The following is a 24,568-nucleotide window of genomic DNA, read 5'->3' on the forward strand; positions in this document are numbered from 1 at the left end:
ACTGGATGCTGTATATCTGTACTTAAAGTTTCTCTTTTATTTGATGAGAAGGTTACAGCTGGTAGCCCGAGTTCTGTAACCAACTGTTCCCTTCAGGGTAAATAAAGCATGAATGAAACACCACAGGACGTCAGTCAGAAACAAAATGCTTCAGCTGTGTGCCTGAAGACTAACGGTGAGGTTTCCTTTCTAGATAGGAAAAAATAAGCTTCGTTCATTTTGTCCTGCTTATCTGGGTGTGGGACACAGGGGCAGCATTCCTAGCAGATGTGCCCAGACCTCCCTCTCCCCAGCTGAGAGACATCATCTCTACAGGATGTCCTGAATATGCCCTATGAAAGCCTCTTGGTTGGACATACCCAAAATACCTCACCTTGGAAGTGTCCAGGAGGCATCCTAAGTGATGAAGAGGAGCAGCAGCTCTTCTCCTGAATAACTGAGCTTCACATCTCCCTCCAAGGGTGAGCACAGACACCCTCCTGACAAAGCTCATTTTATCCACTTGTATCCATGTTCTTACTCCTTTGGCCTCCAGCCACAGCGTAGATTAATTAATACGTTAATTGAATTCACTAGCATCGAGCTCCTTTATAGCAGAACTGAGGAGTATGAGGTTTAAAAGTATGAATGCAGACATGATCCATTTGTTAGTAAAGTGCCATTATGAAGCCATGTTGGTGTTTTCAAAGTGCACATGATGAACAAGGATCAGAAAGAGGACCAGGAGGCCGCTTCACTAGTTTGCATGTAAAAGTATCCTTTATATTGAATCCTGAGGACCAAAATTTATTAATGAACTTCATGCTTTATTCAGTATGGCCTCAAACTAACGTGTGAGACCATAAACTCATCCAAGGAGTGTTTCCAAAGAGTAAGGGAGACATTTACTCTACGACAGGAGTGTTTGCAACCAGAGGGGTCGCCCCTGCCGACTTCACTTTTGAGTCCCCCTTTATATCCTTCTTTTACACTGCCCATAATCCAAAACCACAAAAAAAGTTGCCTCTGATAAGAGTGCACAAAGTGTCCACATACGAACATCAAAGTAGCTCAGACCCTTACAAAGTCAGCTGGGAGCAGTGCTTCCAAACATTAAAAACAATGACGTGCAAAAGCTTGACAACATCTGTTGCCAGAACAACATCTCAGGAAATAACCGCAGCGCCTTAACACAAGAAAATACAAAAATAAAACTACCCTGGTAATTTGGGAGAACTGATTTCGTCTTCGCAGCAGTGATTTCCATCTGTTCTGCTGAGGCCTTTTAAACCACAAGCAATCACGGGTTCTGTTTATCCTGATGAGCTACACAGCTGCTCTTATCTGCAACGTGCAGAGCACAGATGATTTGTTGTACGAATTCTAAATATTTTTAAAATTCTACCAAAGGACTAGATTTAGCTTTTCTGAAAAAAGCAGCATGCAGCGGTCAGAGACATCCAAGATGTGCTCAGGCATTCTGGCTGAGCAGGAATCTGATTTTAGATTCTCTGGATCGATACCCTGCAGGAATCAAACTGAGGGAAAAAATAAGATTTATCAAGCCTGTAGGCAGTTTCTCTTCTATAATTAATTTCTCCAAAGAATACGTAAGCAGACAAAACTTTTTAAAGGGATCCTGATAAATATCAGAGCCAGCTCCACCCTTCGTGCTGTACATCATCTGCTTCGTGGTGTACACGCAGTCACCCAGAATGCTTCGCTGCTCATACGTTATTTAACGCACATGTTAGCTCACACAGCTGTGTTATATAACTGTGTGGTGCAATACTTTCTTCTGCAGAGCCCCGTTTCTGTGGCCTGCAGCACTTGTTTATGAGTGTGTGGCGAACGGGCAACAAACCCGATTACCTGCCTGTTGAGATGCTGGCAGGGAGCCTGGCCCGTCTTTCTGAAATAAATCATCACTGTAACGGTGATTTCTGATCAAAGCCTGGAACAAATTTCTCTCGAACAGCTGAGTCTCACAGACTCCACTTCCACTTGAATTACGGTCGCAGATGAGCTGCCTTTAATAATTGTCTCTGGTGTGAGGTTTTTAGGGGTAGTTCACCACTGAGCTCAGCATGAACACATGGAAAAAAATGACAGTTTTGTGTAGCTTAATGTCATGAAAATAGGAACAGGTCTGTCACAACTTTGCAATGAGCCAAAGAATAGTAGTTTATTGCAGTTTCAAGTTCAGGAAGTTAAATATTAGAGACCTTTAAACAGCTTTTAAATGGACAACAGAAGACACTTAAAGATGCAGCTAATGCAGGCACACTTATGTTCCATGCAAGGCTATATTCACAGATATTCTATTAGCTAAATGCTAACATGCTCATGTTTATTGTGTTTACAATTAAGTCACAGATCCGATGAGCTAAGTGCAGTTTTTCCATAAACTTCTTTGTAACCCAAAGTCTTCTTGCAGCTAGAGAATTTACCCTCCGGTGACCATGAAAAAGAAAGCAGTTTGTCAGCACTTCCCTATAGGCTTCACGTTTTCAGACCATCTTTTATTTACAGTCTATAGTGAAGGCTAACAAAGAGCAGAAGGGAAACTATCAGGACTGAAAAGGATTAGAAACTAAATCACTAAAACTTTAAGAAAAGAAACAAAAAAACATCACACTGTGCAGCTATGGGGGTTCATAATATTATGCTCATCTGAAGCATGTAAGGAGGTTGTTGGCTATGTGGGCAACTTTCTTTTAGGATGAATTCTTAAATGTGAAACACAAAGTGTTTTACATCTCTAGTAAATATACTTTCATATGACCTTCATGCAGATATAGAGGTAATATTTCATTTTATTTTGTGTTCTCACATCCCCCTAATATGCCAACCTGGCACTGGTCTAATGCTTGGCACAGAGACGCTCTTTAAGGCGCCGTGTACCAGCTCTGAACTGTAAGTATTCACATCAGGACATTGTGAATCCAAACTGCACGACATCCTGGAACAAGATTTAAGGCATTAATGTTCTGAGAGTATATAAAGAAATATGGATATAAATACAAAGTAGTCTGACAAATTTAATCAAGGCTCTCTGGTGTCATCTGACTTCGTGCCAGACACTGAGAGACTCTGAGGTCCTGGCAGAAGCTTTGCTATTTATTTAACAGCTAACCTTGAGAGACTAAGCCAAAGATCTTTAATTGAAATGATAAGCTATTATATATCTCCACTCAAAAACATTTTTTAAAAAAGCAATTAATGAGTGCATGTACTTGCTAAGGGGTTGTTAATTAAAGCAGTGTTTCTATGATGCTGCGATGAATGGAGCACTGAAAAAACGCTAAAACTAAAATTTGTATCTTGTATTCTTTTTGTGTTTTTTGTTTCTAAAGTTGGGCCATTCAGACTTTGTTTTATCCAACCTAAACTAAGGTTGTATAAAATGTATTTAAAGTTAAAATTAATGCATTCAGGAATGGATGCATGCGCTGCATAAAGGTTTCCCCTGCAGAAATAAAACTGATGAACTCTAGATTCACGACACCATGAATAACCTTAAGGCTCTGTGCCAATGCTGGCTTCTGTTTAATCTCCACCAAAGGGTGCCTGTCCTCCAGTTCAACCCCATCAACAGGCCTAAAATGGGGTCTTGTTCCAGTACATCTGGAGAGATGTCTGCCACAGCAGCAGCAGCAGCAGCAGCCAAGGCTTTAATGGCTCCGCCGAGGAGAGAAAGACAGGTTCAAGGCCACCGGTGGCTGGATCCTTCCCGTATATATGAGATTGAAAGAGGAGGAGGGTCTGTAGCAGGAAACCTTGAATCTGGTGAGTAACACAGGACATGCTGGTGGTAGGAAATGGTAAATAGGACCTTGTGCCTGGTCTGCAGAGTCAGTTACTGGTATCGATTTCCAATATGTCAGTGTTGTTTTCCTTTTTTTTTCTAATCACAGTGTTAATTTGTCAGAGTGGTAAACAAGATGTGTCCCGTTTCCTCAGAACTGCAGAATGGTCCTGTTTTATTTATGCTGTGTATTTATAACCTTTAGGCAAACAGTGAAAACATACATTCATCTTGTTTCTTCAGGCCTTGATGTGTAAATGATGGTGTAAAACTGGGGAGGGAGCGGAGTGATGAAACAACCAGTGGAAGTGCAGCAATACTCTGCTTCATGTGCAGCAGCAGCTTCACTGGTTGCCTTCACGTCATCTGCTGCATCATTCGTGCTGTTTGCACAGCTTGTTCCACAACATAAATCACATGCCGATGCTAACCTGCAGTCTCTTAAAAACAGTCTCTGAATTCACATGATTTTAGTTAAGCTTCCAAATTTACTGTGATGACTTCAGTGACGATGAGTACTCTGAGATCAGCGCATTATTAAGAGAGGGACTCAAAATATCCAGCATGAGTAATCTTACTGTGACTAATCATCCAACCAGGTAATTGAGGTCAAACTAAATCAGAGCGTGAAATAACAGCAACAATGCCAAAAAATGAGAAATGAATTGCTACATGTTAGAGTGTGATTCAAAATTAAGCTCTGAACGTCCTTACCTGTGTTTTTGTTGGGTGACTGTTCAGCATTTTCAACAATTTTAATATTTCAAGGACAGGGGAGGAAGAAATGTTCCACCCGTTTAAGCCAAATAGCAAAAATGAAAAAGTGTTTGGAGAAAAGTCTAAAAGTTGTTTTTCTAAACTTAGTTTAATCCTCTGCCGTCTGAGCCATCAGCCTTAATCCTAACCTTAACCCTAGGCTGTCAGAATATGTGTGTGTTTTAAATGAAATTGTTCTCCCGAGTCATGGCAACAAAGGAACAAGGAGTTATTCATGTTTTCTATTAAAAAGGTTATTTTCGCTTTCTCCAAAATATAAAGTTAGTGATGGTGTTACCGTCTATGATGACTGAGAGTTACATTCAGCTGAAAAAGGAAGCAAAGAGCAAAAGAAATTTATTCCCAAACTTGCCTCAGGGGGCTTTCTGATCTACACTCAGCTGCACTTCATTAGGTACACCTGTTTAACCATCCATTCATGTAAACATCTAATCAGCCAATCACATGGTTGAAACTCAGTAAATTTGGGCACGTAGATGTGGTCAAGGTGACCGGCTGAAGCTCAAACTGAACATCAGAATGGAGAAAAAAAGTGTGACTTTGACCTCAGCATGGAGGTTGATGCCAGGTTGGCCGGTCTGAGTATTATGGCAGGAGATAAAAATAAAGTTTACTGATGCAAAAATCTGTATTCAGTTTGCAGGAGTTCACAAGTGTTGTCAAAACTTTGGACTCTTCAACAGCTACTCAGTAACTCAGCTACTAGTAATTTTTTCTATATTAGACAAGAGAAGGCGGACTAACTGAATAGCCACACACTGATCGGGAATTAGGCTCATTTTGTTTTTCACCAGCAGGTTAAATTAATGAGAGATTCAAAATGGCTATTTTAGGAAGTCTTGATGGCCACAGGCCCTTATGTTCACAGCTATGATTCAGATCTCTTCAGATATATTATAATAGATTTTTTAAGTTCTGTCTTGGAGCTTTGTTACAGTTAGTTGGCAACAAAAACTTAGCCTAGACAAAAACAATAAAGAACACTTGATTACTTACCTGCTGACGTTCTCTTCCCCGAGTTCTCTGGGTGAAAATGCTTTCTTGATGTCTGAGGTCAGAGGAGATCCGGCTGATAGAAAGGCAACACCAGGGCATGCAGAAGAGCATTTCTGAATACTCAATATATCAAAACCTTGAAGCAGATGGGTTACAGCGGCAGAAGAGCACGCCGGGTGTCACTCCCGTCAGATAAGACAATCTAATAAGAATAATCTGCAGCAATGGTGTGTTGAGGAATGTTTCCAGCACCTGGTTGAGTCCATGACACAGAGAATTAAAACATTCTGAAGGTAAAAAGACATCCAACCCAGTACCAGCACCCTGTACCTTTGAATTGTCCAGTGAGTGTATATTATGTTACAGCTTCATTCCTCTGATCCTACAGATAACGTGAAAAAAATTCAAATGTTAGAAAAACAGGACAAAGAATATAAATAATATATAAATAAGGCCTGAAGCAAAAGGGAGCTGAAAATACAGAATGGATACAAGAAACTAATAAAAGGAGGAAGCGAACTGGAAAAAGACGAAGAAATAAACAAGAATTTGTAAGTAATAGTGCGACATTCTGGAAGATGAGCTTATTTCCTTTCTTGTGAAGATAAATACTGCTGCAGCCAGAAGTCATTTCCAGGAAAGCTCAGTTTTTAAAACTCCCTGTGAAGCTATGAAGAGTTGTTTTCACACACTAATATAAGATATAATGTTTTCATTACTGAGCTTCAGAGGTTGGTTCACTGTATTTATTCCTTCTATTTAATTAATCTTATTAAATACATCTTAATCTTTATAATATAATCGCATTACTCAGAGCATCAGCTTGTTAGACTGTTTCAAGTCTGAGATGATTACAGAGTGCACGCAGCTTGGAACGCAACGGCTTTTTATAAAGTTGATATTTGTGTAAAATCTTTTATTGAAAGTTGACTTGTAAGTGGCAGCTTATAAAACCACATTTCCCTTCTGACATGAAAATTGAAGAAAAACAATAAAGGACTTAAGTTAAAAAGGAAGATTTCAATGGAAGGAAACCAGACTGGAGAAATAGAAAGAAGGCAAAATAAAGAAATGATTGAATGGAAATGCTGAAAGAAAATTAAAGTAATATTGTAACATTGCACTGCAGAGAAATACAGGAACCATCTGCTTTTATAATCCCTCTCTGAAACTGTGACGCGTCCTCTTTGCACTTTGGTTTCTGCACAGAATAAACAAAAAGGAAAACGTGTTAATCACTGAGCGTTAGAGGATTTTCAGCCTCAGATGAAGAAAGTGGCTGTTGATGCTTCACTCACAGAGCACGACATCAATAACACAGGAGGTGAGGAGACAGGGTGATGATCTGTGTGTGTCCATTTGGCAGCCATGCATCAACAGTGGCTTGTGTAATAAATGAGGAGCTGCTAATATGCGAGTCATGAAGACGATTTCACTGTCTGATGTCACCTTTTCTGATCGTCCTGTGCAGGATCAGAAAAGGTGTCTGGAGTACATGAGTCAGTCCGACACCTCAGCGCAAAGAGAGGTCACATGATGAAGGCCTTTGTAACTTTTAAAATGTGGAAATTATATAGTTTTGTTTTCAGAGACTGGTTCAGCGATTTCCCCGTGATCAGGCCTGCAGACACAAACGCTGAAGGATGCATCAGCTACATGAAGACTTATGTCGGTGCACTGGCCAGTTATCACCACTGAGGGCCAGCAGTCAGTAATTCTTCATGTCTGAGAGAAGCACTCCTCTCACTGGGTCTGCTTGGCTCAGCGGTTTTAAACAGGGCACAGATCCACAGTGGGTGGGTCAACCAAAGGAAGGAAAAAAAAAATCTGGACTGAAACTAATTTTTAATCATTTTTGGAGGGAAAGCACCCACACATGTGCTTCCTGCTGCCCTTTATTTCACTAAAATTTTACTCTGATACTTTCCTTTGTGGTTAATGATTCCTAAAACCTTTTTTGGCTTCTGAAGTGGAGCATGCAGGTCAATGAAAAAACAGACTCACACACCGACTGTGCAGCTGGTAGAAATGCAGAGGCCTGCTCTGTGTTCCTGTCCAGTTTTACACCTTGTTAAACGTTTTGAAAGCGCTCATAACAGGATGACATGATGCAGAGCCTGATGTGGCTGTTTTGTAGTGAAGAGAGCACACTGCCCTGTTGGAATAACAGCACAGTTAAAAATAAATAAATCTGGAAGATATGGCTTTAGCTGCTCTCCCAACACAAAAACTCGTCTCCACATCTGAGAACTCTGAAGATGGAGGACACATCCAAAAAGTAGAAGTCACGTCATGTTGGGACAGAGTGTGCGGGAGAGCAGGAGGACAGAACAGATGCTGCCTCAGAACTGAAGGAGTGCGAGGATGCTCGTTACCAAATCAGTGTCTAAGAAACTAACGGGTTTTGACTGAGAAAAAAAAAAAATCTTGAAAGGCAAAGATAAATAACCAGTTATGAATAATTTTGTGTGCAAACATTAGAATCTGTTTTTAAACACGCTGTAAATGCACACTGCTGCATTTCTTATCAAATACCTTGCACAACAGGAGCTTAGCTTCATCTCACGGTTTTCTCAACAAGTTAAAGAATCCAGAAAATGAAACCAACACTGGACTTGGCGGGAAAAAGGTTTATTTTGATTTACACACTTTAATGTAACACTTCTACTGTCATTCTTTCAAATTTATAATAAACAAGATATTGTCTTGACTTGATTAATAACTAAAGATGCATGAACAATACAAATATACAACAGCAAACCGAGTGCCAGCCTTGCATCTCTTTTTTTTGTCACACTGTTGCCATCTGCTGGACAAACCAATGTGGTGATCAAGTCAAAACTCGAAGCTCGAGGCTGAAATCAATGTGGAAAAAACTTAAAGTGCAAGGCTACTAATGACGCTACATGTTGGTTCAAACTCAAAATTAATTTTTTTTAAAAAAATCCTTCATTATCTTTTTTTCCTTTTTTTTTTTTTTTTTTTTTAAGTGTAAATTTTCCCCTAAAAATAATTTTAAATACTTAGGTAACTTCCTCCTAAATTCAATTAAGGAAAACAATAAATACAAACATTAAACTAATATTTTTCAATTCATCATCTTCGGCCAAAATGCTACATTTAGTTCTGATCGTCATTTAGAAAATTATTTTTGAAATTTTAAAGATTATAGATCCATGACTCAAAGCACTGCAGTGTGTTCTCCTCAAATTCATAACACACACAATGTTTCAGTCAATTATCTCAAACAAAATGGCACAGAGGGAAACATTTTTCTCCAATGATCATTAGGTTAATGAAAATTTAAAAAACTGATTAATAATTATAAATAATGATGAATAAATGAAAAATAACGGCTGGATTAGGAGATAAGAGTGCTGAATCAGTGCAGCTGTGACAGCTGGAGACAAACGTACAAAACAGAATTAATTTTGTGGTCAAACTTTGTTGACCGCCTTAAGCTTCCCAGCTGGTGGAGCGCTGCACCTTGTAAGGATTAAACCATCCGCTCGATGAGTTTGACTTCAGTCGTCATTTCTCGCTCCAAATGCTCAGAAAAAGCAAACAAAATCAGACGCACCTCAGAGTTAACAATAATCCAAATTCTCCCAGCGCTGACGTTTGTTTGGCTGTTCACAGTAACAGTTCGTGCTGAACGTCCCTGACAGGCAGAGACAAATGCCATCATATGGCAGGAAGAGACAATCCATCCACAACAACACATTACTCATTAATATGCTCCACACTGAAGTCTTACATCAGCTCAAGAGAGAGTGCGGCTCCTGGACACTGTGAGCCACAAGTTTTTTTAAAGTTTTACTTAAAGACGTGTTTCATGAAGCAGGAGCCAAGAATGGCCACTAAATAGTTTTGGGACACCAACAAAACAAACAAACAAACAAACAAACAAACAAACAAAAAAAGCACTGCAGGACGTTAAAGAGATGAGAGCCTCATCAAATGCAGGAGATGACTGAATCCATAAATGATGTCATTACAGCCGATCACTTTAACTGCTCTTGCCAATCCAGTTCAGGGTTGGAGTGGGGCTGGAGCCCTAACAGCTCTCACAGAGGGGTACAGGGCCTGTCCAGACAACCATACACACTCATTCACAGTTAAGGCAAATTTAGAGTTACCCATTTATCTAACAAGCATGTCTTCTAACTGTGGCACGAAGCTGGGGTACCCTGAGGAAGACCAAGGGCATCCACACAGGGTGCCCCAGCAGGGCAGTGGGTTCAAATCCAGGAGCTTCTTTCTGTGGGGCAGCACTGTGGTAACTGCTGTGCCACCGTGCTGCTCCAATTCTTAACTTGTAACATAAAATGTCAAGAATCCCAACAAAGATTAATCACAAAAACAAAAAGATAGTCTCCAAACTGTAGACACAGATGAAGAGAGCAATATTTCTTGCAAGTCAGAGCCTCTGCTGTGGGCTTCAGCGACACTTTGACCCTCTCAAACCAAACTCTGTGGATGTGACCGCGTTTCTACCCCAAGTGAAATCTCATGTGTCGATTTAAACTTCCCTGCTGGGTAAATCCTTGATCACAAATAGCGCAACCAAATGGTTTCTCTCCTGTGTGAACCGTGATGTGCGACTCCAGGTGCGTTTTTCGGTTAAATTTCTTGCCGCAAACATCGCAACCGTACGGTTTCTCCCCAGTGTGAACTATCATGTGCGTCCTAAGGTGGGATTTGCGGTTAAATCTTTTGCCGCACACGTCGCAGCCGAATGGCTTTTCTGCCGTGTGGACGGTCATGTGCGTCGTCAGATGAGTCTTCCGTTTAAATCTTTTACCGCAGTCATCGCACCCAAACGGTTTTTCTCCTGTGTGGGCTATCATGTGTATCTTTAGATTGTTCTGATGCCTCGCTCTTTTGCCACAAATATCACACACAAACGGTTTCTCCCCTGAATGGATTGTCACATGCGTCTTCAGATTCTGGTGATGTGTAAACCTTTTTCCACAAATGTCACAGCCAAATAACTTTTCTCCCGTGTGGACCCTCATGTGTGATTTAAGATTGTACAGGTACTTAACTCTTTTGCCACAGAACCCACAGCCAAACGGTTTCTCTCCCGTGTAAATTTTGATGTGCGAGTCTATGCTTTGCTTCCGTTTAAAACATTTCATGTTATCCAAACAGCCGGAAGAACCATTTTCTGAATTACGTCTGATGTGTCTCTTAAGAGACTGCTTGTAGACAAAATGTTTACCGCACGCAGAGCAGCTAAAGTTTTTTTTCGGAGTGTTATGTCCCGCCTCACTAGGAACGCCCGACACGAGCTTTCCATTTTCACTGTCTTCAGTTTCAGGTCCAGAATCTGACAACGGGCCCTGCCAATCCTCATCACTGACCTCCGTCTCTGAAGAGTCAGAAGCCCCTTTAACAATATTTGTTTGTAAATGAGTACTGGGATCAGGTTTCCTGGCTAGTTCTAGTGCTCTACCGTCCTCTCCGTAAGTTTCTATCTTAATCCATTTAGTCAAGCTGCTGCTTGGAGGCTCAGCCGCCATGCAGTCTTTAGTTTGGCTTTTATGAAGCTGTGAAAAATGAGGTTTCTCTTCATCATCTTCACTCTTCACTAGAATATTGAATGGAAACCCGGTGATTTCAGTCTCCTCGAACCCATTAAGATGCTCTCCCTCCTGACTGGCCCAGAGTTCCTCCTGCTCCGTCTTTATGTGGAGGTGGTCCGAGTAATGCTGGTCCCAAGGAGCCTCTTCTTTGATCACCACAAGCTGCTGAATATCTGCAGACAACAATGAAACCCACGTTTACATCGATAACTGATTTGAAATACATTGACACTCATCCTCAGCAGTTTAAGTTTGAAGTCCTTGGAGTGTGTTTTAACTCACACCACGTATTCACTATGAGTTTTAATCAGTCTCTCTGCGCAGCCAGATCCTGCAATTCCTCTACACACACTGTACGGGTCCAATAACCAGCCACTACGCCCAGCTCATGCTGGGCATGAACATCGAGCTCACGATAAGCTGACAGTTTATGTATTCAGACTGCATCCATAAACTGTTCCAAGTGAGCTAGTGGTGCCCAGAGTCTGAGCCAGACAAACTGGTCAAATTATACTGACAGCGAAGTATGATGTTAACAGAGTATATCAAGATTTAGCATTCACCAGTTATTCAACTAAAAATACACATCACATTTACAAGTATACACATTTCTATGGGTGAGGATCATTTAATACTGTTTTACTGATTAGAAACATTACATTATGGGTTTATTAATCTTTCTTTCAATATATACATTTTGTTTTGATCAACGTTTATCTCACATCAAAAACCATTTGGTTTAACATCTGCCCCACTGGTTGCATATAGTAGAAGGACCGATGACAGGTGCATCAACTGATCAGCCTCTCTTCACAAACTGACGTGCCCATTACTCAGGATCAGGTAAATCTCGACTTGGACCACATGACCTTTTTCAATCAGTATGCTCCCTACCAAAGTGAAGCCCTTTCTAGTGGTTTTCTTAAAGCTCAGCAGCTAGTCCCCATCCCTTGAATACTTTTTCCATTGTGCATGTGGAAATGCTCTTTAACTATTAAAACACAGCCGAGAGTTCTACTGTTGAGTTTTTACAATCTGACTTCAAACGCTTCAAAGTCCTCTCCTGTCACGATCATTCAAGATTTTTTGAAGAAGAATTCACGACTATCCTTCCAGGTTTTAAAAGAAATGCATCACAGAGATCCTGTGCCACTTTCAGTAATTTCATTCATCTCTTTGGTCGTTTTTCTCTGCTTAATTCAGGCCAATCTGAAGCTGAGTAACATCTGTTCCACAAAGGTACAACTACATCTTCTGACGTGGTGGTTTAAGCAATGAGAAGCTCCAGTTTGCTCCACACAGCTAGTCAAAATGTATTAATCACAGCTTTACTAAGCCACAAAGTGTGGAACTTTTTCAGAAGAATGTAAAACTGGAGAATTTGAACATCTCGTCAGCTACAGTATATAATATCATCAAAATATTAAGAGAATCTGGAGAAAGCTCTGTGCACACCGGAGAGGCTGAAAGTTTATATTGGGTGGTCGTAATCTTCATGCCTTCAGGTTCCACTGAATTAAAAGCAGATTTTGTCATGGAAGTCGGTGCATGACCTCAGGAACACTTCAAGAAATCACAGTTTGAACACAGCGGTCGGCGTTTTTGCCGGCTTTCCTTTCAGCTGTTGAATTTATACTACATTTTTTCCAGAATTGGTGACCACGCAAAGCATGCACAGATTAATAACTGTGCTTTTCCCCTCACACTTACACACGGCTGCTGTGGCAGCAGATCTGTGTTGCATCTAACCTCTTCCTACTTTTTCCTAATATTACATTTTGCCCTTCGTTTGTGAAATACTCTGCTTTGCTGCAGACATACACACGGACTTTGACTGAACCATTGCAACAGCCATTCCACTGCAGATTTTCTTTTGTGCTTGGGATCATTGTCCTACCACATGACCCAGTTTCAGCCGAGCTTTAAGCCATCACACAAATGGTCTCATATTTGACTTATGGCCTCCTATGGAAGCAAGAAGGCTGAATTTAGTATTTGACACATTCCTTCAGAATGAAGGTGTTAAACAGACTGAATTTATATAACTTTCAAAATCTTACAAACTACCCACAGCACACTAACGTGTACTCACTATGAACAGTGCTTTTTAATGCTATACACAGTGTGTGTGAGGTGTATTACGTGTTCAACGTCTTCTTCCATCTTCTAATGTAAGTTTTCTCTTCCTTTGTGAAATGCGCTGCTCTGCTGCAGACGTGTCTGTGTTTGCGTTTTGTCATGCACGGCACACAAAGGCTCCATTATGTGAACATGTTCATGGCTGGTTTGGCAAACCCTGTGTTGGTTTAACAACCCGATAAAAGCCTGTGTTCATAGAAGCATGTATGGCAGCGCCAACTTTAAGTAATCATGTTCTGTATAACTTTATCAGGCTCACACTGTTGTGGAGGAATTCTCGCCCACTCCTCTTTATGGTGTTGCTTCAGATCATTGAGGTTTGCAGGAATTCGCTTATGCACAGCTCTCTTAAGGTCCCACTACATCATTTCAATCAAGCTGAAGCCTGGACTTCAACTTGGCCATTGCAACACCTTTCTGCCCCATTTTCCAGCCAGTCTGTTGCAGATTTGCTGCTGTGATTGGAATCACTGTCCTGTTATATAACCCAGTTTAGGCCAAACTTCAGCTGTTAGACAGGTGACCTCGCATTTGACTCCTGGGTGCTACTTCGTAACTGCTGTGGAGGCCGTTTTTCCACATAGTAGGCTAAGTTTCTGAAACTGTGGACTACGTCACGTGTTGCTGTTCATGTCAGACGTAGTCTGAGCACCTGCTAAGGAGCACATGGGTTTTTATTATGCCCTGATATGTTTAAGCTGTGAATACAGTCAGGTGTATTATAAAACAAGTTCTGCATAACCTGGATTTCTTTATGATTCATGCCAGTCAGAGATGCCAGAGGAACACGTGGTAGGTATATAGAAAGAATATCAAAATTTTAACAGAAATAAGTAGACGTGGCAATCATCAGCAGACACTCCACAATACAGTATTCTGACAATAAAACAATATTTGAATTTTTTTTATTTTGCGATTTGCCGAGTACTGCAATAACGCATTTCAATTCATCGCCTTTTTTAACTGCAAATTCAAAGTTCGTCAATATCCGTTTTATCTAATAAGATAGAGTTTATCTCGCTTCAATTATTAATTAGTCTGCAGCTGAATGGAGTCAGGTTGGCAATTATACGCAATTGCATGTAATAAATTGTCAAGAATCACATGTCTGTTACTCTCTACTGAGGCGTATGTACTCAAGTCCAAGTCAGACTGCAACTGTTTGCAGAAAGGTTGCCTCCTATCAGACACCCGTGACCTTGGAACCAAAAGTGGTCATGAGTGCAACAACCTCAAGCTCTGAGCAACCAGAATGTGCAGAATGTGAAAAATACAATAAACAATCACTATTTTTAGTGATGTAAGGAGGTTGCTGTCCAATTTTTACTCATGTGACTGAACGATTAGCTTACTCTGAAGTACGAGGTAGATCTGTCAAGTTAAATGTCCAGTGTTGGATGGTTTTTCAGTTGAGCCAATTTAATGTATGTTTAACACGTATTTTAATTAATTTCATAAAATATTGATATTTGGGGTCCCTGTAATGATATATCGACATCATATACCTGTGTATAGGCCACCCCGGCACTGCAAATAAGTCAACAGAGCAACAATGACAAAAAACTGTTATTTCTCATGCAACAGCTGCACATCACAGGAGTGATATATTGAACCTGTTACACATGTAAATGTATTATATTCAGGTTTGACACTGTTATCACTTTCTCTTGTTGTGAGAACCAACTATAATTACTTTGACTAATTTAATGTTCTTGGTAATAAACACTCTTTATGCATGCACAGAAGCAATGCATGAAAAACTGGGCACATCCTTACTGCTTCGTAGGTTGCAGCCAGGAGTCAAATGTGAGGCCATCTGTCTGACAGCTAAAGCTTGGTGTAAACTGGGTCATGCAACAGGACAACGATGCCAAGCACAGCAGAAAATCTGCAACAGAAAGGCTGAAAAAGGGAAGAATGGACATGTTGCAATGGCCCAATCAAAGTCCAGACTTCAGACTAACTGAAATGCTGTGGGGGGACCTTAAGAGAGAGCTGTGCATACATGAATGCCGCAAACCTCAATGAGCTGAAGCAATGCTCTGAAGGAGAGTGGGCCAAAAATTCCTCCAAAGTCACACAACAACGACTTCAAGTTATTTCTGCTAAAGGAGGTTTTGCAGCGGCTGAATCATGGGGTGCATTTAGTTGTCCACATACTGTTTCTTCATTTGGGTTCAGTTTTTTGTTCAATAAATAAACGACACGGTGTAATATCGGTCGCTATCCATTTCAGGCTGTTTTCAAATCATTTTAAAGACCCGTTAAGGACCTGATTATGTCTTCATCTCAAACATCTTAGATTAAAACCAAATTTATCCAGCCCTACGGCGAGCTAGCAGCTAGTTAGCGGTTTTCTCCAAATAAAATCTGAGATTATTCTCACCATCGGCTCGGTGAATATCAGCATCCTGCAGCTGATGGAGTCCGAGCGGTTTGATCTCTGGTTTTTCTTCAAACGGCAGGCTGTCAGCGGCGTACTGCTGCAGATAATCCACTTCGTCCATGCTGTCAGCGGCTATCCTCTTCTTTAAAACAAACCGTGGGCTCCTTTCAGACGAACCAGGCCTGCGCGGAATCGACTTCCGAACACAGACGCGATGTTTGCATGTCTGTCCGGACCTGATGCATGAATGTGTCACAGACACGGACTCCAACAGGGCGTCCACTCTCCTTGAGTCATTTTTTTGGGGAAGATTTGTTGACGTGTCTCCTGTGTTTTCTGAGCAGGCATCCGCTCGGGCACCTTTATCCCAGGTCACCGCAGCGACCACGAGAGTTAAAAAAAAAAAAAAATCACAGCTGTGGGGAAACCTGCAGATTTATGAATCCTGTCACAGCGTGGGACTTCACTGAGAAAATGAATTCATTAATTTCATTGTACCTGACAGGAGTACTTTGTAACCAACCTCGTGATATTTCCTTTAAAGTTTTGCATCCACAAATTTGAAATTTTCTAACTCTAAAAACAATTTTATGGCTTCTAAAAAAATAAATAGAACCATAGGTCAAAAGTATTTCCGCAGGAAAAAAGTCTGTTTAAAAATGTCTTCTGCATTCACTTCTGGCATTTAACATTTATTATATATATATATATATATATATATATATATATCTTTTGCACTTTTAATTTCTGTATGTTAATTGCAGTACAACAGAATTCTATCTTAAATGAAAGGGTTAGGGTTCATATTGAATCTTACATAAATCCAGTTGTGGGTTTGAACTTTCCTTGGAAAGTTGATTATTTGGTTTCTTAGGAGTAATTAATTTGAAATGAACATCATGATATTTCTTGTTTTTTGTTTATTTTAAATCCTTTATTTAAACAGACAGTCACATTGAGGTCAGTGTCGCATTTTCAAGAGATACAAATACTGTATACAACACAGACAGATACATAATATACTGTCCTAAAAACTTAAAAGAGCACTTATTAATCGGAGTATAGAATTGAGTCAGTTAAACATCTGGGATATTGATCTGGTCATTTAATAAGTAACAGAGCGGGTTGTTAATTAGTTTCAGCTGCTTTGGTGTTAATGAAATTAACCTCAGGTACACCAGAGGGGCAACGATGAGACAACTCCCAAAACAGTTATGGTGTTACAGGTGGAGGCCACTCTCATTTTTTCTGACTATTTTTTTCAATAGTTTTACATTTGGTTAGGATCAGTGTCACTACTGGTAGCATGATATTTGGACCCTACAGAGGTTGCACAGGTAGTACAACTCCTCCAGGATGGCACATGAATATGTACCAGTGCTAGAAGGTCTGCTGTGTCTCCCAGCGTGGAGGAGACTCCAGGAGACAGACAGTTACTCTAGGACAGGGGTCGGCAACCCGCGGCTCCGGAGCCGCATGCGGCTCTTTAGTCCTTATACTGCGGCTCCGCCTGGTTTGGGAAAATAAATTAGAAGTATTTAGCTGAAGTGTATTTTATTTATGTTAGTTCTTTTTAACTCGTAGTTCTAAATTGGAAGATTGTTGTGATTTTGAAATATAAAAATAAAATTATATTCTATTATTTTTTCATCGCTCAAAATAAGAGTCACACTCGCAGAAGCCGGTATACCCCGAAACGCCGTGCATTTATCGAGACTTTCAACCCCAGATAGGCCAATTACGGATCTTCGGATCCACATTATGTCAGCAGCTGTTCTCCACCGTGAACTATGTTAAAGACAAACACCTTGAGTAAACTGACTTCCTATATCCCCGATTTGCGGACTCTGTGCGCAGAGGTTCAGGAGCAGAAGTCCCATTGTAAACAAATCACGGCAGACCCGACTATGTTTCCATGAACACGCTTTTGAGCATCTCTTTATTGAGCACTTTTCACACACGGTTGCTGTACGCATACAGCCGGCTGTAGCTTTTCAGCTCAGAGCCCGACATACACCACCAACAACACAACAGCACAGATAGCGCAGACGTAAAGGCGGCGAGGCGTGATTGCGGGTGCCGCTCAGGTGCGTCCGCCTCCCCTGCAGCAGCGCTGCAAACCACGCCCCGCCGCACACCAGGTAAAATACATATTTAGGCAGAATTTTGCAAATATCTATTTTTCATTTTTCAGCAGCATAGTGCTTTTTTCCAATTATTTTTTAAGAGTCAGGTCAAGGTTCCAACAGCCCAAAGGCGATATAAGGGTGGCGGCTGACAACAGTTTTTGTTTGCTACATGGATCATTTTAGTTCAGCTGGGTGTCTTTCCTTTTGTTATATTTCTTTAAGAGTTCAAAATGTGTTAATTACGTAAATAAAATGCAATTTTCTCTGTAGCACTTCATGGATTTCATAAGCAACACACCTTAGTTGTTCACACAAAGCACAAAGGTAAAAAACAATATATACAGTGTTATCTTCATTTTAGATGTCAAAAAGTATTTGCGGCTCCCAGTGTTTTCTTTTGCGTGGAAACCGGGTCCAAGTGGCTCTTTGGGTGTAAAAGGTTGCTGACCCCTGCTCTAGGAGAACTGGACAAGGCAGTAGGAGGTCCTTAAACCAGTATCTGCTGACTTATATCAGTTTAGATGTACTGATGGGGAAGGCAGATGACGGTTCTGGAGGGCAGAAGGGGTGGAGTGTGGGAGGACAAGTGAGTATTCCAGTGTGAGTACTGCAGAGGAACTGCCAGCTCTTGTCCTGCAAGGGATTTCTTCAGTTGCATGTAAGCTGCATTCAGCCAAGGGACACACTGAGAGGCACTAGGAATGGAGACAAGGGAACAAGGTTAGGAAACTAGGAACCACTTACCAAACAAGTAATAAGGTTTGGAAACCTGAGAGGCAAAGAGTGAATGTTTCAGCTGGGCTTTTATTCCAGAGGGGTGATGAGAAAATGGGAAGCAGATGTGCAGGCTGGACCAGAAAGTAGGGCAGCTCCACCCACGGGTGGCACAGTGAGCCAAGGCACTGCCCCCACTCCACCTGAGAGCAAGACAGAGAGAGGCGGAAAAAGAGGAACAAGGGAGAACAGCCTGCTGGAACCAGGACAATTTTTTTTCCTCTCAGGTCCTGTGTCCAAATGTTTTTGGCTTAAATATGAAAAGCTGGATATTGCCAGAGACTATGAAAGACTTAAAGAACACCTAATATGCTGAAGATCTGTAGTCTCTGTGTGGGTATAGTGTTTGTTTGCTCTGCTGATGCATTTTTAATGGAATCATCTACAAAACTATCTAAACATTTTTTCAGATTTTTTCTGCTGTGGCGATAAAATGTCTTATTTCTTATGCATTTTGATTTGATGAATCCAAACATGACGAATAAAATATCTGACTGTCATTTCCAATATATTTAACTTTTTACACCGATGGACACTGTTTACATGATTTTTAAACCTAAATTGTAAATGTATGTGTTCTCACCTGTGCCTAAGGTGGGGGGTATTTGGCTCAGCTCACTTTGAAAAACGAGCTGAGAAGATATTCATACTGTCAGTGATGTGCAGTTGGGCATGTCCACAAAACAGAGGTTATCACCTAAACTGTTCAGTAAGACCCATTAGATTTAGATCTAAAATAGTACTGCAACAAGTAATTCCACATCATTATTAAACCTGTATACTGGGCCACCTTTACAGGTCACACAAATTTAAGCATAAACAACCTATTTTAAACCACACCATGAACCAGCAACCATAAGTACAACCATAGACCCACAGTGCACTCAGAGAAATGTAGCCACAGCTATTGGGGATGGCCTCGGACAGATGTGAACCTCTGGTAGGCAAGCAGGAAGCTCTCTGTTGATAGGGTGCTCGCTAGTTCGACATGAATGGCTCGGCTTGCCATACAGCAAAACACAACTCCCCAAACTTTCATGGTCACTCTTCTCTTGATATCATCCCTCACATGATAGGGTCCAAACAGGTCGACAGATGTGAATTCGAATGGTGCAGCAGGATTTGACCTCTCTTCAGGTAAGTTTCCCATTACTTGCTTACAGGTTCTTGCCTTTGCCTTCTTGCAGACGATGCACTGGTCAACGACCTTTTGGGCAATAATTCTTCCTCTGACAACCCAAGCCTTCGTTCTCATCAGCAGTAAGGTTCCTGCCACTCCGTCATGTCCCTCGCTGTGTGCTTCCCTGGCAAGGAGGGTGGATAACCAGGCTTAGAATGGTAGAAGGGGAACGGCTTTGCGGTCTTCTTTGAAGGTCTGGATTCTGCTACCACAAACTAGAAGTCCACTTGTTTGGTCTCTGTAAACGACTAGTCTGTCTGTTGTGGTGCTTGGGAAGTTGACGCCCTCTTGTGCTGCTAGGCAGAGGTCTCGAAAAGCATCTCGTCTCTCACTGACTGTGAGGACACCCGAAGATGGTGCTACCTCCCACTTTTCTTGGTCTCTGGTCTTGGATCTCATGAACTTTTCAGCAACCCTCCAGACCCACGCCACGGTCCCAATCAGCCTTCTCAGGTTGCTGAATCGCCTTTCGTCGATTAGCTGTTGGGTTGCTACTCCTGCCAGTGGTCTTCTCGACTCTACGTGTGCTGAGTCCTGAGCTGCCTTGGTGCGGATTCTGGTAAGGATCGCAACAAAAGCCTTTTTCTATAGCTTTGTGACCTTTTCTCGAGCTTGGGCAGCGACTTCTCCGGCAGATTTCTTCAGCCACTCATCTTCAGGAAGTTGGAGAAACTTTGGACCCGACTGCCACTCGGAGTCCTCGGTTAGGGCATTTGGACTGGCCCCTCTGGTGAGAATGTCTGCAATGTTTGCTGACCCGGGAACCCACCACCAAGCTTGGACATCAGTGCTACTCTGGATTTCACCAACGCGGTTTGCGAAGAAGGTCTGGAAACCATAGCTCTCACGCTGAATTGCACCCAGGACGGTCTGGCTGTCGCCGAAGTGGTACCATTTTTTGACCTGGATTCTGCAGTGCCTCTGGAAGTAGGTCTTCAGACGGGCAGCAAAGACGGCGCCACACATCTCTGCTTTAACAGGATCGCCTTTATGGTTGAGAGGCGTCAGTTTGGCTTTAGACTCTACTAGTCTCACGATGACACTATGGCTGCAGCTCCAGCGAAGGTACATCACTGCGCCATATGCGTGTTCACTGCCATCAGAGAATGTGATGGCACTGGGCTCTGCACAGGGATCTGGTGGAGTCAGGGCTCTAGTGAAATGCAGTTTCTTCAGGTCAGCATACTCTTCCAGAAGCTTTATGGCGTCTTCTCAGAGACCTTCAGACAAGGCTACGTCCCATGTGTCTTCGAGGCAGTACTTCACTTTTGCTTCTTGGAAAGCTCTCCTTACCAGGATGGCACCCTTCTGTTTGACAGGAGTCACAAGACCGAGTGGGTCATATAGGCCGGAGACTTGGCTTAGCAGTTCTCGCCTGGTGAGTGGATCAGGTGTTTGCTCTCCGACTTCTTCTCTGAGCAGGTCTTGACCAAGGCGCATTTTCCTCCTTTTCTTTGAAAAGTTCACTGCAACCATGACAGTGAACTTGAACTTGACCATGTCATCATTGATGGTGTAGCCAAGGCCAAGGGCTTTGTTGTCATCTTCCGTCAGCTGGTTTGGCAGGATCATAGTCTTTGGCTCTGATCGAGGCAACTCTTTCTTTGACTCCTCCCTCCCACTTTGACTGGAGTAGATCCAAGGCTTCATGTAGAATCCTCCAGCTCTCAGGATGTGCTCGATGTTGGCCGCTAGGCATCTCAAATGGTCGAGGTCATTGCATGATGTCAGGATGTCATCGACATAAGCATCTTCTTCCAGCACACATTTCTCTTCTTTGAAGTGACTGAATGAAGGTAGGTTTGCAGTTTCTCTCATGGCGACTTGGGCTACGCAACCAGCAGGTTTGTCTCCAATGTTGACTCTTGTTATGGCATAGTCTTCTATGCCTGCATCTTCTGTGTCACGCCACAAGAATCTGTGCAAGTGGACCTCTTGATCTTCCAGCCAGACAGAGTTGTACATCTTGCGGATGTCACCAAGGGCGGCGTAGACACCAGCCTCTGTATTTCTGGCTGCTGTTCCACACCAACCTCACTGGGGTAGAGACCGAGTGTGGATTTGGCGCGATGAGGTGGCTTATATACCATACTGGCCCAGTCCAACTCTGCAGGACTTCTTTGGACAGCTTCACTGCAGCTCTGCGGTTTACCATCTCATGAACTTGTGCAGCATAGGTGGTCTTCCACTCAGGTTCTTTAGATAGCTTCATCTCGGTTCTGATGAATGTTGCTTCTACTGCCTTCCTGTTATTTGGCAAGGTTGCTGGATCTTCTACCCATGGGTACTTGGCATGCCAATGCGGTTCACTGCTGTGGTCATCTCCAGCAGAAAGTCTCTGCTGCTGGTAGCTGTGGTGGATAGAGTCTCAGGGTGATCAGGATGCTGACAGGAAGCTAGGTCTTTAGTGAACTCTTGGTACTTGAATGCAGCAGCTCTCATTGATCTTGCGAAGTGAGTCTTGGAGGTGTGGGCCATCAAAGTGACTTCCTCAAAGAGGTCTGGATGTGTGCCCCCGATTGTCTTGCCAAGTGGACCATCCCAGAGCACCAGGTCACCGATGGAGCGGATCTTTTGGGGCACCAGCTGGCCTTATTTATGGCTGATTAGAAGCTGGATCTCCCTGGGTCTGATGAGGTCTTGGAGAGGGACGTCAGGGAAGATCTCCTGTAGCTTCTGAGGTGGAACATGTCTTTTCACTTCAGCAATCTTGTCAAGACCATAGCAGACTAACTGGTGAGGCTTTAAAGTTCCTCTTGAGGTGTTGTCACGGATCTTGAGAAGGTAGCGCTTGGTTGCCACAGACACCTTCATACCTCCGACACCTTGGATGACAAGCATGACGTCTTCACTGCGAAGGTTGAGCTTACTTGCAGCTTTATGGGTTATGTAGTTTGTGTCAGATGCTAGATCAATTAGTGTCCCAATTCTCTGCCCATCATTGGCGATGACGTCAAGGAGCATCAGGATCACAGGGTACTCTTTTAGACCAGTCTCCTCCAGTAGACCTCTCTCTGCTGCCATGGAGTTGAAGGCTCGTGATGAGATGTTGCAGAAAGCTTCCGGACACTGCTGCGCTAGCTCTGGCGATAGTTTAGAGATGAACTCTTCCTGAACCTCTGTGTACCTCCTCCCCTCAGCTCTCACCGGACCAGACTTGGACCTCTGTGATAAGGGTCGTGGCAAGGGACAAAGAAGGTAATGATGCTGGTCTTTGCACTCTGGATTTACACACAGGTAAGTCGTCTTTCTGCAGGGTTCGTCGTGGATCTCGAGGCACCTCTTGCAGGCTCCAAGTTGCTGCACTGCATCTTTTTTCTCCTGTAACTTTGTGTTGGTTCTAAACAGTCTGCAGATGTAGAGCTTTCTCTTGTGCTTCAGGTCCCCACAGATATGCAGCCTGCTGGATCGGTACTGGATTTAACTGACTTGGTACGGGCGTACTTTATTGGGAACTTTGTTCTTTCCTTGGCAGGGTCGATGTCTCTCAGCTGGTCTAACTGCTCGTAGATGGACTCTTGAGATTGGAGGTATGCGAGCAGCTTGTCAAACCGGTTCTGATGAGTCACAGCGTTCTTTGGATCAGCAGCATGGGTAAGCCAGTCTTTCTTTAGGGACTCAGGCAGCTTGCTTTCAATAGACTTTACTACTAATAGGTTCTTTATGGCATTTGCTCTATCCAGCTCATTCAAATCATAGAGGGCCTTTTCAACTGCTTGGATAAGCTCTACAATTCTTCTACGCTGGTTGCTACGGACAGGAGGGATAGCTTGAAGCTCCTCAATGATTTGAATGGCGATGGTGGCTTGGTTTCCATAGCGGTTCTCAAGGACTCTGAAGATCTCATCTGCCGAGGTGTATGTGGACAGGCGCAGATCTTTGGCCACTTTATCATCGAGGCTATCGAGAAGTTGGAATTTCTTTACTTCCATGGACCTGGTTGGTTCACCTTGCTTTTGCAGAGCCTCCCATTCCTTCCGCCATCTGTAGAACTCACGCTGGCTGCCGGTGAACTTTGGTAAGGCTGTGGCTTTCAGTTTTATGGCTGCGACCGGGGCTTCGTTGCGGACTGTGACAACTGCTTGGTCGGCATCTCTTTTAATTCTCTCTGCTTTGATCAGGGCTGCCTTCCCTGACACCAGCTTTGGAAGGCAAGTTTTGAGCTCCATTAGTCGACGATCACAATCTCGCCTCTCAGCAGGTGGAGCCCAGCGGTTCCATGTCTGGTGTGCCTGCTTAGCTTTCTTCACCAGTTCTTCTAGATGGTGGAGCATAAAATCATATTCCTCCAGGGGCGTATTTCTCACACTCCATTTCTGCTGATTTTAGAGCAAGGGTCAGTTCTCTTTCACCATATGATGTCCACAGTGTCTCTCTGATCAGGTGCTTCGCCTCCTTCAACTTCTGCTCACATTCTTTCTCCGTTTTCTCGACGTCTGCTCTCTGTTGGCCCATCAGCTCCGGTGTGCCCTCTGCTTCACACTGCGTGATGTAGGCAGCCTCATCTCCTCATTCACGTCAATCACTTTGGAGCCCTCTGCTGTGAGTCTCTTGAAGGAATCCTGCAGCTCCTCTACAGACATATCCATGTGGGTCCTTACTATATGGTTGGTGAGTCTGGAAAACAGTCTTATAAGCAGCAAATATGAGTCCAAGAGCTTACCGATAGCCCATCTAGCTCAAAATCTTCCTCACAGTGGAAAGTGGATTGTGCTTTCTTTGCTGTCCCCTCAGTATGTCGCACACGGGTCAAATGACTGCTGCATGCATTTTAAGGTCTACTAGGCACGCCAGCCCTTGATTGCTCTAATT

At 42.7% G+C, this 24,568-nt stretch overlaps 1 protein-coding gene across 1 annotated transcript; it reads right to left on the reverse strand.

The window, feature by feature from the left end:
- Positions 1-8,175: 8,175 nt before the first annotated feature.
- LOC102076612 (zinc finger protein OZF) lies at positions 8,176-16,061 on the reverse strand. Its single transcript, XM_005453655.3, has 2 exons — positions 15,674-16,061; positions 8,176-11,321 (listed from the first exon to the last, which is right to left on the reverse strand). The coding sequence occupies exons 1-2, from the start codon at positions 15,792-15,794 to the stop codon at positions 10,054-10,056; spliced, it is 1,389 nt and encodes a 462-aa protein (XP_005453712.1). The 5' UTR covers positions 15,795-16,061; the 3' UTR covers positions 8,176-10,053.
- Between the last annotated feature and the right edge of the window lie 8,507 nt (positions 16,062-24,568).

Source organism: Oreochromis niloticus, linkage group LG8 (assembly GCF_001858045.2).
Source record: "Oreochromis niloticus isolate F11D_XX linkage group LG8, O_niloticus_UMD_NMBU, whole genome shotgun sequence".
Lineage (NCBI taxonomy): Eukaryota > Metazoa > Chordata > Actinopteri > Cichliformes > Cichlidae > Oreochromis > Oreochromis niloticus.

Coding starts and splice junctions, on each gene's coding strand:
- LOC102076612 (XM_005453655.3), bottom strand. CDS start 15,794: ATGGACGAAGTGGATTATCTGCAGCAGTACGCCGCTGACAGCCTGCCG. Junction 11,322..15,673: donor TGATATTCACCGAGCCGATG/GTGAGAATAATC, acceptor TGTTGTCTGCAG/ATATTCAGCAGCTTGTGGTG.